The sequence below is a fragment of the Peromyscus eremicus genome, chromosome 3, assembly GCF_949786415.1.
Source record: "Peromyscus eremicus chromosome 3, PerEre_H2_v1, whole genome shotgun sequence".
In the NCBI taxonomy this organism is placed as follows: Eukaryota; Metazoa; Chordata; class Mammalia; order Rodentia; family Cricetidae; genus Peromyscus; species Peromyscus eremicus.
In genome coordinates, this window is record NC_081418.1 from 8,545,149 (window position 1) to 8,560,209 (window position 15,061).

At 38.8% G+C, this 15,061-nt stretch overlaps 1 protein-coding gene across 1 annotated transcript in view; it reads right to left on the reverse strand.

Moving 5' to 3' along the window:
• Sema3e (semaphorin 3E) overlaps positions 1-15,061 on the reverse strand; it is a 246,612-nt gene that overhangs the window by 53,070 nt on the left and 178,481 nt on the right. The window contains exon 5 of the mRNA XM_059256475.1: positions 342-435. Coding sequence (XP_059112458.1) covers positions 342-435 — 94 coding nt within the window. The remainder of the gene's footprint in view (positions 1-341; positions 436-15,061) is intronic.

Consider the following 15,061-nt stretch of genomic DNA (forward strand, 5'->3'; position numbering starts at 1 on the left):
TGTGTTTCGTCCTCTGACCTCTGCACACACGCATGTGTGCATGCGTACGAGCACATACACACACACACACACACACACACACAATCACTCTTTCACGTATTCACACTTTTGTTTTTCATTATGAGACATAAGTACTTATGGCATCTGTAGTTATTTTAGAGTCAAATTACCAAAGATAGCATAACTTGAAATCCAGTGTCATTTCTGTAGATATCACCTGATAGATTGGGCAAGGCAAAGTGTATAAAGAAATGTCAAAGAATGTACTGAAGTTGAAAAGTTAAAAAATACATTTCAAATCACCATGGCTACCACCTGATGTCTGTGGCAAAGATAATTACCAACTAGAGTGGAGACGAAGGAGGAGCTGGGGTCAAAAGGACATCTGCCCCTTCCTCTCTCAGACCTGTGTGCCTCCAAGTGAAACAGGGGTTCCTAGAAAGAAAACAGAAAGACACTGTGAAGGTGCCGATTGTGATAAGAGTGTAATTGCTCAGATGAAATATAGCAAAGTTCGGTGACTAACTTCATGGTCTCATCAGGACTCCAGTGACAGCACAATATTTAGTTACAAGTTTAGTTTTATACATAAGCACAGGGGCTTGGCAGATCCTAGTAGAGGCTCATGGTTTTCAGAGACTATGAGGGGATGAGAGAAATTAGCAGGTTTTATCAAGCAATTACACTGAGATGTGCTGACTAAATAATTCAAGGAAGAAACATGATGAAAAGCGGTATAAAAGAAATTCAGTGATAAGAGCAGAATTGGGGTTTATATCCCTAGTATTCCTTATTAACGTTTAAAATTTACTACCAATAGTTTAGAATATTTATTTTAATAATTTTCATCATGTTATTTTTAAGTATTCAATACTGACAATTTAAACTGATTAGTTCATAATTATTCAATGTACATGCATGAGTTAATGTCAATATCTTATTCACTATTTCATTTTTAATATCTGTTTTCACAGTAGTAAGATGCTAAATAAAAACATTTCTGCAAAAATGCTATTAGACTATTGGCCTCTATTTCATGCAGATAATCACAGAAAATTTCTCTGAACATTCCTGATTTTAAATTTCTCACTTTTTTTTTTTATATATAATCAACATTCGGCACTTCTGCAATAAGTGGTTTGGGTACAAGAAAGGAAAGCAGCAATAATAATCACTCGGAAATATCTTTTAGGAATAGGGGATTTGCAGTAGAACATTTCTGATACTGAAAGGTGTTCAGCCCAACTGAGAGCCATGGACGCCCGGCACCCGGCAGCTGCCTCCTGAGTGCTGGGATTAAAGGCGTGCGCCACCACTGCCCGGCATGGGTCTGCTTCTCTCCAGGTTGATCGTGATTTACCAGTTACCTGGTTACCTACCATGTTCTGTCCTGTACTTGACCTTTTCTCTCTTTGTGAATGTCCAACATGACTATCCTAACTTTTCCATTTCAGACCCTTCCAGTACACGCTGAGCTCATTTGACCCCTGTGACCATCTGGTTTTGTCTTTGAATTTGAACCGTTGTAGAAGAGCCCAGGGGTGTGGCTACTGTGCCCAGCATCATGGTTTCTTGTTCAGCTGCTGTACATGCTTAGAAGACAGTAGAGACGGTAGTAAGTTGAAGGGTGCCTCTGCTAAGTTTCCGTGGACAGTAATTTTCAGAGGTATGAGAAAAAAGAAAAAGAAAGGCCAGTTGAGCAGGCATTGCAGATCTAACAAACTAATGTTGCGGCTGAGAGTTTCATACAAATTTGCAGAGGAAACCAGAGCACTCCGTGCAAGAGAGCAACTGTGTGAATGTGGTCTTTGCCTGTCCCTCCAAGTCATGTCACTGGGTGAAGTGTTAGAAAACAGAGAACAAAGAGCATTTACATTTTAAAGGTTACAGAAAACAAACAAACAAAAAATAAATACTGGGTGTTTGCTAAGGTCAGACGTTTTTATAGCTTAAAAACTCTGCAATACTTATCTTCTATTCTAAAGTTGCTAATGGGGTTATTTTATCTAACAGACAGTATTAGACACCAGAACACAAATATTGAAAGTGCAAGTATAAGAAGAACAATGCTGATTTAATCTAGGAAGAATCATACAGTGAATTTAAACTTTCAAATGAGTGAAAGAAATAGAAAATGCAAAAAAAAAAAAAAAAAAAGCCATCGAGAGATTCCTAGAGTTTGTGGAATAGGAGTTACATGGAGGAAATGAAGTCAATATTTCTTTTAAAATTTGCAAGTTTTCTTTAGTGGAAATCTTTGCTTAGACTCCTGGAAGCTAACACTGAATTGTAGATTTCAGCATGTGTCTGAGGTATCAAGTTTCTGATAGATTCCTCCCTTCATAAAGATAAATTGGGTCAAAAGAAACCTAATTCCACCAAGAAGCCCAAAGCCCTGACACTTTGAAAATCATTTGGTTAACGGCTCTTCATCCTGGAATGTCAGCCCTCCTCTGTGAGGCACATGGGTACATCACATACCTCTGTCAGAGTCTGTGAAAAGGCGTACACTCATGACATCAAATTCCACATCAAGAACATGTGAACATTAACACTGAATCCTAATACAGTCTTAGATGTCAATACCTAATGTCAGACAACACTCAGGGGGACCTTGACTAAAATTCCCCCTTTCTCCTGGGGATTTCACACTATTTGATCAGTGGCTAAACCTGGATCAACAGTGTCCATTCAAAAATAATAAACAAATTAAGTTTTTTGTTAGATTTCACCTTTCTAAAAAAAGTCTATATTTTTGGTATCCTAAAAGTTGACACACTTTATCAATCCAATGTTAAAAATAGGCAGGCTTGCAGCTGCAACTTCCAGTTTGCAGTCCATCAGTGAAAATGTCATTGTTGTTTGTTTGGGGGATTTTTGTTTGTTCCTTTGCTTGCTGCTCAGAAAGTGTGAAGTATTCTTGCAGAATTATAATATGGGTGCTACCAATACTCTTTACATTAATTATAATATGTCTTTAAAAATAATATATCTGCTTTCAACTTTATTCTTGAGCTACAGAACCAGATGAAGTGGTAACAATATCTTCACTAGTCTTTTGTGATGAGGGCTATTATAATGTATTTATTAAATAATTGATAGCAAAAGCAAGCTAAGAATGGGGTTTATTAGAATGACCTGCGGTCTGAAGTGTGGCTCTGATCATAGGCAACGTTGTCTGAATTCATTATTTCAGTCCCTCATCAGTTAACATCATCAGTGGCTTCATCGCAACCTTTCAGCTGCCTGTGACAAATGTATGGGTGGCTGTCAGACATTTTGCCTAAGCAAGTTATCTGTGATCACAAGCTTTCTGACAGTTTAGAGTAGTTAACAGCTAAAGTAGGAATAAATCAGAAATAAAATTGTCACATGCAAAATCAATGATGCTTTATGACATAAAACAATTTCTGTGTGTGGTTAAGGATAAATAACCCTAGAGAGAGTTTTCCTCTTTTATGGACACACTGAAAAGAATCCAATTTTAAACTCATCAGTCTGCTGGTAAGAAGTATAAAGTTTCTAATAAATAAACCAGGAGAAAGATAATATAAGATAGCTAATCCCATTGGTTCTACTATTAATAGAAATGCCACAATTTTGTTCCAATTTTATACTTCTCTCAGACTTTTCATTATGTCTTCTGAAATAACACAGTTGCAATCAATTTGCAGTATGTGTCTCAATATCTTTGCTATAACTGAATCACAGATACTGTAACAGGCAAAAAACTAAAAATGGAGACTGAGAATTCTTGTCTTAAATCCTAGACTATAGAAGGCATTTTACAGACGGCATCAGTTTAAGGATTTTGAGATGTGGAGACTACCCCGACGATCCAGGTAGATCTAATATAATTACATAGGCCCTTACAAAGGAGATGTGATGATAAAAACAGAATTAGCCAATGAAATTCACAATAGGAAAGGCCTGCCAGTGCTTGTGTTGAAGATGGAAGAATGGGGACAGCATCAAGCGACACTGGTGATCTCTAGAAGCTCTTAATGACAATGAAGTCAGTTCCCCTTTGGGCAGTCCTCATGGCTTCTCGACTTTCACCTAGCAAGATTCATTTTAGGTTTTTCACTTAGAGAACCATGAGTTAAACAATATGGTGATTTGTGCCATGAAACACATGAATATTTGTTACAATAGCATAGAAAAGTAGTAAAGCTCCCAAGAAGACAGCGGTGCTTGCCTGTCTTTTTGTCCCCCTACACTCTGTGCTCTAAGAATTAGTCTTAATAATTTTCTCTACACCATGGACATTGCAAACCAGAACAATAAAACACATTCTTATCAAGATCCGTGTTGCTGTCTGTTCAATCCTTCAAACATCTTTGCCTCTGTTAGACAATGACATCTGTATTTTGCCAGAACTATTGCTTACCCGTGCTTTCCCATTGCTCCATTTACCTTTATGATGTCCACAATCTAGCCTGATGGTTCCTATCCCTTCAGTGGTCTGACCTGGAGGCCCAGTAACCTTCACCTACACCACAGATGCATATCTCCATCATCCTATGTAATTGTTCACATGCTCTTTTGACCTAGTTTAGCATCTCCTCCCCACGTTCTTCTGTGAAATTATCCACAATGTGAAAAGTATTCTTTGATCCACACAGTGCTCAAGATTTGGACACTTTATTATTAAAAGATAACGAAGCATTCCTTTCCCTTCTGTCTATTTATCAGCCCTTGTGTCTTTGTGTCTAGCATCCTCTTACCTATGTGTCTAGTTTCAATGTTATTAAACCTAACCTCACAATGACAGCTAAGAGATTATCATGGATGACTAGTGATACTCATGACTACAGTGACAATAGGGGAGTCAAGAAGGAGAAAATAGATCAATGGATACTAAGCCACAGTGGAATACAAGTAGTAAGTTCTGGAGTCCTATTGCACAACAGGGGACCATTGATAGTGATGATTTATAACATAGTTCAACAAAGCTAGAAGAAAGAATTTTGAATGTTCTCACCATAAAAAAACAATAAGTATTTGAGGGAATACACACCTTTATCCTGCTTTGTACAGTTCACAATGTATTGCTATGGAATGTTGTTCTGTATGCTGTGAATGTGTGTTACTCTGATCGGTTGATAAATAAAATGCTGATTGGCCCGTAGCCTAGCAGGAGGTATAGGCAGGATAAGCAGACAAGGAGAATTCTGGGACAAGGAAGGCTGAGTCAGGAGTCACCAGCCAGACACCCAAGAACCAAGATGACAAGGCAGAACCGAGAAAAGGTACCAAGCCATGTGGCTAAACATAGATAAGAATCATGGGTTAATTTAAGTGTAAGAGCTAGTCAATAATAAGCTTGAGCTAATGTCTATACAGTTTTTAATTAATATAAACCTCTGTATATTTATTGGGGTCTGAGTGGCTGCAGACCAGGTAGGACACAGAAAAACTTTCAGCTATAATGTATGGCCATATTGATATCACACGATATCCTTAAATATGTCTAATTTTACATTTATGTACATTAATACTTTAAAGAACAATAAAACAAATGTATGTGCAATCATCTACATTCAGGAAAGGAAAAGCAACGTTAATAAAGAATTTAATTTAAAAGTTTAAAACAATGAAAACAAAACTGTCACTAAAAGGCATAATTTTGGGCAAGCCCATGAAACTGGCAAGTATCTTGTTTCCCTAGCAATTTCCTTTAAAATCCTTTTGAGCAACCATTTCTCCTATCTGCCGACAACCTGACACCTTAAATACAAAATCAGCTTTCACCACTTATGTTCCTATGTAGAAGATGCTTCTTCAAGTTTTCTGCATGTTAATGCCTAAGCCTGGTACAGTGATGGAACCACACACAATGATACCACTTTATTGTCATCAAACTTAAATACAGTCATCTTCTACACTCACTGTCCCTTTCTTAGCATTCCTGCCTGCTCTCTGTCACTCACTGCTTCATTCGTTGGGTTTATCATCCGGATTTTAACACATCTTCTCAGACAGTCTACAGGACCACCTGTCCTTTCTCTGCTCGACTGAGGAACATTTCCCTCTGAAATGTGAATTTCTTCCTATCAGCTCCTAGTTTGAGCTCTCCTGTTGACTTCACACTCACTCCAGAGTACGGCCTGAAGACCTCTGGCTGGAGTCCTTCTTCTCCTCTATCATTTTCTCTTCTAGTTGTGAACCAGCTGTCCTGAAGGACTTGCCAGTTTCTAAGGATCTCTTTTTGAGCTTGACAACGTAGTTAGGGTAATAATGCCCATAATATATGTTGATCTGAAATTAGATCATCTGTACATTGGGCCATGCTTAATGTGACTGTCTATAAATGTCTAGAAATATGGCTCTATTCTTCTCTGCTTTAATAGATATTGGCTTTCATAGTGTTACTAGATTGCTAAATCAATGAAAGAACACATAGATATGTTCTCCCTTGTCCCAGGTATTGAACAAGGATAATATATTTTGCATGTGTTTTTACAACTTGTAATGGCTCTTTCCAGAATATATTGTTTCAAGTGAATAGAAAATGACCAAATTACTAATGACAGCTATTAAAATGAAATTAAAGATGTAAGATGGAAGAATTGTAGAGATTGCTTGCTTTACCCATATAGACTCTGTTGAAGACAGCAATAGTAACCAAATCTAATATGAGTGTAACTGGAGTGATTTTCACTAATGGAACCCTCCTCTCTCCTCCTTCTCCCTCTTACTTTCTCTCTCTCTTCCTCTCTCCCTCCCCAACCCTCATTCCCTCCTTCCTTTCTTTTCTCTGAGTCGAAAGCATTCTTTTAATATTGTGAGTGTTTATCAAGACTGCTGAAGACCTGCGTATATTTTTACCAGATGACTGATGTAATGGTAGTTTATGTATTTTAATTGTTCTTTTGGACCATGACCTTAAAGCAGATGCCATTTTAGCCTGGTTAAGTTCTGTATGACAGAAACACAAACAGGTATGGGTCATCTTAATTCCCTCAGACTCAGTATAATAATTTCAAAGAAAGAAAACAATAACCATAGGCCATAGAGAACTAATTGTGGTTTAAACAGGTAGTTTCCAGATTTTAATTGCTTTGCTGGTATTAGTCAAGCTTACTTCAAAATCAACTATATATAAGAATTTCTAAAAATTACATTATTTGCTATTGTTGTTGTAAAAGCAATGTTTACATATATAGCACACAATAAAAATACATACAAATAAGAAAGTAACATGATGTTCTTTTGTGAAATGGAATGTAGTCACTAAAAATACCAGAGTCCTTGGGTCATGGTGACATTGTCAGTGACCCCCAAGCAATCAGGTTCACGGTTCAAGCAATGTGTAACTCCAGAGTTTAACCTTATTGAGCACGTTGCTCACTACTTACACTGGATTTCCATTATTTTAACAGCTGGAGCTCAGCCTGAGTGGGTAGTCTAAATTTACAAGGCATCACAGTATTAACATGTGGACTATTTTGTGCTTTAGTGTGATAGGGGCAATTTTTTTTATTGAGTCTTCCCACCATTAAAAATAAGCAGGATATCTAGTTTAGTAATGTGAGCATATACACCTCAAAAAATATTTCTAAATGTAGGTGGTAGGTGTTTGCAGAACGATTTTTCTTTTTCAAACTTGCAGCAGGCCTGAAGGCTGTTTGTTCTCAATAACTGTAAGTCACTACATGACAGATGCTAAGTATAATACCAATTAAGTAAAATGGTTTCAGTTAATAATTAAGTTTTTTCAAGTCATACTATCACTTCCCTGGAGTGTCACTTGGATATTCTCAAAAAAAATGTGGGGAAAAAACTAAAGTATCACAAATACAGGAGAAAACAAACATTCTTTTCCAGTTATTGCTAATTTGGGCAGAAAGCGGTTGGATATCTGAAGTTCCTTACATACCTGCAATTTTGATTCAGTACTGCCAGTTATAAAAGTTGCAACTTGCCCTTCATGGTGAGTATTTAATAATGTGTATCACAAGTTAATTTCTATTGTGTCTCTGCCATTTGTTTTTGTCCTTTTGCCATGAAACTCAAATCCTAAGAAATATTTGAAATCTTTCCCGAGAATAAAGAAGCAAGTAGGAAAAAGAAGAAATGGAGCTGAAAGTAAATGTTTTGACTTTAAAGTTAATAGTTCTGCCTATTGATTCCTTTCTTTAATATTTTCTTCATAGGTAATTCTTGATGTTCATATAGCACTTTCAAATGCAGGAAGTGCTTTGCATACATTACCCTGTTCTTTCCTCAAAGTAAGCAATGAAGCCAGACAGAACGGCTTGTAAACAGCATTACATTTCCGCAGGAACAAGAAGCAAGGGGAGTCTCTGTAGTGACCTGGGCAGTATCTTCTAATTCTATACCCATGTGCATTTCAGTTTTACTCACTTCTGCAATTGTAAACAAGAGGGGGTGTGTGTTTGTGATGTTGAACATATGCATCAAGAGGTACTTAATGCATAATTGAAGTTAGAAATGTATATTAAGTTTTCTTTCAATGAAGAAAATATTTATCTCATTTGTCAGATGCTTCTTCAAATATCTATATTTAATTCAATATTTTGGGAAGAGCTTAGAAAGTGTGACTAAAATATTTTAAAGGCATTCATCATATACATGTAATACATCTAAGTAAATTTCCTGATTTTAAACGAATAGTCACTTAAATCCTACTGTCTGCCCAGCAAATCTAACCCCTGGGACGGCTCTCAGGTCCTTTCTTTGATTCTACGTTTTTTTCTTCCTGACTCTCCATCCAGTCAGCACAGGATCAGCATATTACAATTAACTGATAAATTCTTTCTTTGATAATATTTCCAGTTTCTGTATTACAATTTCCGTGGGAAACTGAATCATATTATTCCTTTCTCTATTGAGCCATGAGAAATTATTCATCTAAAGGACTTCCGTGGTACCCTGCAAGGCTTTTCTGGGCCACTTTCTGCAGCATCCCTGCTACCTTTCCTGTAGCATCCTTCCTACTGCTGTGTGGCTGTCCTAATGGATACGTTACCACATCTTTAACTGTTTCCTATGCTCCAAATATTCTATCAACATTGATTTTAGGAAGAAGGAGGCATGTTGGTCCTTTCAAGGTGTGTCAAGGAACAGTGACTATTTAAACACAGCAGGACCAAAGTTTTATTGGCACAATGATGTGTATATAAAGGGGTACCTTACTCAGTGAGCCTATCATAAATACTGACCTCATAAGTTTGCTGTGGAAATGAATAATGTATTCTTTGTGTATATATATATAAAAAAAAAAAACCTTGCCTTATCCCAAGTAAGCAATTAGAAACCAAATCACAATCATTATTGGATAATGATAGGGACCATGATTATTGCATTAAAAATGATATTAAAACTCAAGAAATACGTATTTGGGGAAGTTGCTTAAACTAATATAGTCATAAAGGGAGTTGATGGTCTCATAGCTTCCAGAGAAGATACAGCTGGCCCACATCTGTCCCAACTTTGACTTTTGCCCTTACCTCAGGTTTACTGATCTCAAATGCTTTCTATCAACATTCTATAAGCCCTTAAGCTTTCTTCAGCACACACAAAATATTATAGTCCTTAAAATGCTTTCCTGTTAGTTTACAAATCTTTTTTAAATTAGCAATTATAGAAGCCTTTGGACAAGAATGCTCACAGAAACTATCCACTTCCTGAAACACTCCTCTAAACATTTCTTTTTTTTTTTTAAAGATTTATTTACTTATTATGTATACAGTATTCTGCTTGCATGTATGCCTGCAGGCTAGAAGAGGGCACCAGATCTCATTACAGATAGTTGTGAGCCACCATGTGGTTGCTGGGAATTGAACTCAGGACCTCTGGAAGAACAGCCAGTGCTCTTAACCTCTGAGCCATCTCTCTAGCCCCTAAACAACTTCTTAGAGTATAAGTACCTTCTTATTTACCATGAGACACTTGGAAAAATTAAAATATTTTTATGTATTCTTCAATATGTTCACACTAATTTTCACTTCACTATCAGATACTATAAATTAATTTAACCTCTACATACACAACAGATTAGAAAAGTCACTTATAACCATAGGATTTTGCAATTTTCGAACCCAACATTAATATATATCTTATTATCTTTAATTCTAAAAACTATTTTTATCCTCATGACATTTTCATTGCATGCTAGTATTTCAGGGTGACTAAATAAACTGGGATCCCATAAGGATAATAACTGTGACAGATAGTAGTAAGAATAAACAAGCCTAGGAATATAGGCAAATATGGGTGATACTTGAGAAACTAGCCAGTAGGTCACATTTTTTAGACTTATAATTAGGGGAGGGGCTTTTCTTGGGGAGAGAGGAGGAAGGGCAGTACAGAAAGAAGAGGGAAGAAGAATAAATATATTAAGAATGTTTGAAGTAGTCATAGGCAACCATTATTCTATATTTACTAAAATTACTTAAATATATGTATATATATATATATATATATTTATGCATTTATGTGTGTACATTTTTCCCATGAAGTTGAACCACTTGAGGATATAATGTTCCTCTACAAGAACCACAGACTACCTACCAGAAACCCCTATGCTAGGCACAAGAAACCATCTTCACAGTTTTTAATAAGGAGAATCCAAGAGACTCCCCAAACAATATTAAGCTACTGCTATTACCCTGGGTTGCCTTCCTGAAGTAGTAAGTTCTTAGTGTTGAATAGACCATGCATTTTGAACTCGGGACCCAGGAATTGAGGTAGATCTGCCCTGAAAGCCTCCTTCCTGAAGATTGGCTTCATGCTACCAGGAGGTGCTACGCAAGCTGAGAAAGAGGACTGTAAGCAATCCTACCCAGCTGTGATGCCTACAAACCACAATGACGACCAGCACAACAAGATTTTCCTGATGCAGCAACAGTTGTTGTTGGTTGTTTTTGCTCTTTGGGGGGCGGGGGGGGGATGCCACCCAGCTCCCAAATAAATCACACACAGAGGGTTATTCTTATTTATAAATGCCCAGCCTTAGTTGGATTATTTCTTGCCAGCTTTTCTTAAATTATCCTGTTTACCTTTTGCCTCTGGGCTTCTTCCTTTTCCTACTTCTGTAATCTTACTGTCAGTCTTACTTTGTGGCTGGCTGGGTGGCTGGGTGGCTGGCGCCTGATGTCCTCCCCCCAGATCCCTCTTGCTCTTTCTTCTCTCTTCTTTTTTTCTTCTTGCTGCTCCCAGATTTCTCCTTCTATTTATTCTCTCTGCCTGCCACCTCTGCCTATCCTTTCTTCTGCCAGCTCTTTATCAGACCATCAGGTGTTTTAAAAGTAACACAGCTTCACAGAGCTAAACAAATGCAACAGAAAAGAATGCAACACATCTTTGCATCATTAAACGAATGTTCCACAGCACAAACGAATGTGACACACCTTACAATAGTATTCTACAACAAATGGTGGTGGTAACCAGCAGCTGTCTAATTGGGCCGATGCCTGCTCAACAAAAAGAAGACCATGTCTATAAACCTAGCCAGCTACCCAAAGCTGGTGGGAGCACAGATCTTAGAGAAGAACGAACTACGGCCACTTTTCTAAGCTAGTGGAATTTTTTCCAACATAGTATTTTTATCGATTATTTTGGAATTTCATATCATGCATCCCAATCACATTTCCCAGTCTTCCCAGGTCCACCCCACACCCTTGTGACCCCCCAAAGAAAAAGTAGAAGAAGAAAAAAGTCCAGTTTGTGTTATCCATATACTCACTGGAGCATGGTCAGACTCCCGGTGGCCAGCCCCTTAAAGAGAACTGAGTCCTTCCCACCCGCATCAACACCAGAAGCCCTCAGCTGTGGAGAGCCACACTTCAGCAGCCTCATCAGGATGTTCAAGAGTTTTCTTCAATGGTTTTCTATCTAGGCTGCTACTTGGAGGGGGAGAGGGTTGTCACAGAAGCCTTCTGTGACACTCTTTCTCAACTGTGAGTGTGCAGTCATCAATACCACCGCAGAAGTCGTTTTCTTGCCCGGTACAGTCAGCGGAAGCACTGACAACGGACATCCGTATGGTCTGTCATCAGCGTGTGCCATGGACCTCAGTGTGGATTCCAGTGGCAACACACCACGTCGATCAACACGGCTTCAGGCAGCAGCAGGCTGCAGCACAGACCACCGACATTCACGTGACCTTCGGTGGTCTCACAGGCCATGGACATCAGCACCGCCCCTGCTGCAGCAGGACCATGAACCCAGACATGGTTCTCGGCAGTAGCACTGATGTGAACATCAGAGTAGCCTCCTGCGGCAGCACGGACTGCAGACGTCCACCTGGCCTCCTTCAGTAGCAAGGGCCTCAGACATCCACATAACCTCAGGGTTCAGTACGGGGTTCACCAGAAAACAATCCACTCTCCATCTCCGACATTCTGTCCTTGCTCAGAACTAGGGAGATTGTGTGGCTGGGCAGTGTGTTCGGGGACAGAGTCTGTGCAATCTCCAAGCTCCTGCACCGCACCCCGTCAACCTTACTCAGCAAAATGTTCCCCCTTCCACTGCAGCCTTGTCTCACGCCTGTCACCGCCACAGAGTCTCCAGTTCCATTTCTCTGCACTGCGCACTCACTGCTCTGTTCCCACCTCTTTCCCACATCTCCATCGCACATTGGTTCATTGTAGTGGCGTTGGAAACTGCAGTGTGCCACACAATATATTTTTTGCCCAAACAGCACTACATGCAAATAATAATTGCAAGGAGTCGTTGGTCTGGTTCAAAGTTTCTGTTTTCTGAAGCATCATAAATACTGGACCATTGCTGAGACTGTCTCAGAGAGCCTGTTGTTGCCCAGAGTCAGGGTGATGTGGCCCGGCAGGGTATCCGGGGGCAGGTTCCGTGGAAGCTCCTGGCTGCCACACACCTTCCCACCCTGTCCATCTCCCAGCAGGGCAAGCAGAATGGGCTCCAGCCACAGCGGTTCCACAGCCCTAATCAGTATTGACCTTTTCCTGCAGGAGCTCGAGGCTGCTGCACATCTTGTCTTTGTGCCAGCAGCTCCATGCACATCAGGTATGATCTTTGTGTTTTCAGCCTGCCCCTGTGAAGGGTGCACAGTCGCCATCTCCTCTGTGGGTGCAGCTCTGCTTCACCATTTTTCTTTCCAGTTTCATAGGTCCACTTTTTGAAAGCATCTTTCAGACTTGCTTTTTTTTTTAAGGTTGCTCCGGAACTACTGAGGGCTTTGCAGACGTCTTTTCCTGTCACTATGTCACCCTTCATAGCCTCCCTGGGTCCCTCAGACCTTGTGGAGCTCCAAGGCAGGTGCTAGCAGACACCGCCATCTTCGTTTTTCTCAAATCACTGGTATAGTTCTTAACTGCAGTCTAAATACTTACCTTTATAAGCACAGATAAAACAAAAAAGTTTCTCGTTGAAGCAGAAGACAGGACTAGTGAAGATACAGAAGACATTGTATTGATTCATTTACAACACAGTCTCTACACTGAAGTTTCAGAGAACATCACAGAAGGAGTTGAAGGGAATCTCACCAGACCCCACCTCTGGATGAAGAACTGCAGACAAGTGCTGAGAGAGGGAGAATTAGCCTTTCCTGGGGAAGAGTCCTCTAAATGATTATCCAATACCAGGGATCAACCAAAAAAATATACATACAGGCAACACTAAAAGATTCAATAGTTATGTTTACATATTTATTCATGTGGGTGTGTGTGTATAACTATAATAATTAAAGAAAGGTTCATAAATTTGTGAGGGAGCAAAGTGGGGTGGTAGTAAGAGGGATTGGAGAGAATGAGGAAGAAGGGAAAATGACGTAATTATATTTTAATTAAATAAAAATAAACTTTAAAAAGTCATAATTAAATATCTAATTTTGAGATTAAGAAAATAAATACATTTTTAGTTACTTGAAACACCAACTCAGTTTTCTTTTGATTATATTACCACTATGCATCTGATTCAGTTATCTTATTATCATCTATGTTTGATTTTGGAAAATGACTAACTAATGGGATAAAAAATCCATCACATATAGCTAGCCAGTCCATAAGGACTTCTGATCTGCTGCTTGGGTTGAAACAAAAACATCATTTCACAATAAGCCTCCTACGTAGCTTATCTGGATTCCCTTTCCATAAACAAATCACTCACTATTTGAAGCAGGTCTCTATACACGCAACAGGGGAAGAAAACAAACTTTGATTATAACCAGCATCACGGTCCAATCGTCATCATTTCGTCTACTAAGTGAAATGCCAAGCACATTAGCAATTACAATGAACTGTTTTTGAAGAGTTGTAGATATATGGTTACTGTATACATAATTTTGTAGAAATTATAGTAGTTATGAGTTTTTCAATTTAGGTATTCAATTTCTCTATTGACACAGTATATTGAATAATTGAGTTATAGCATGTCTGTTTTTAACTAAACATAAGATATATAATGACATTAACATATGTATAATAAATGCATTTACATCTGCATAGCTATGTATAAGATTAAATCATTTATAGATGTTAATTTATAACATAATATAGGAGAAATATATAGGAAACTATGAATAAACACATACTTTCAAAATGCTGATGATTTGATAAAGTTATTCAGACACGTACACATGGCAAGCAAGGATTAATCTTAGCTCCAGCTGAGTTGCCAGATCTGGATATTGTCTTCTGCCTGCTTTCCCTGGGTACCTTCCCTTAGTCTGACTGCTCTGCTCTTGTTCTGGCCATGTAGAGTGGAGCAAAAATCAAAATTCTGTTTGGAGGACAAAGATGCTTTTTATAAGATGATGAATATCTGCTTCTCATGAGGTCATACCCTTTTTAGTATGCAGACAGCCTTCTGAACAGCCCCCCAGTTCTGCACTCTCTGTCCCCCTTTACTTGGGCACGTTTGAAAACTCCTCAAGTCTGTGAGTGCTACTATTGCACTGAGTCATACCCAATCACAAAAGATCACAGTCCTGTGTGGGGAAGAAAGGGCTGCTGGTAAAAGGAGAAATAAATCCGCCATCTGTGCAGTAGGCACTGGACAGCTGCATGGAAAAGCATGCTTTCTGTAACAGCCGACTCCTCATTCAGCCTGGCTGAAACCA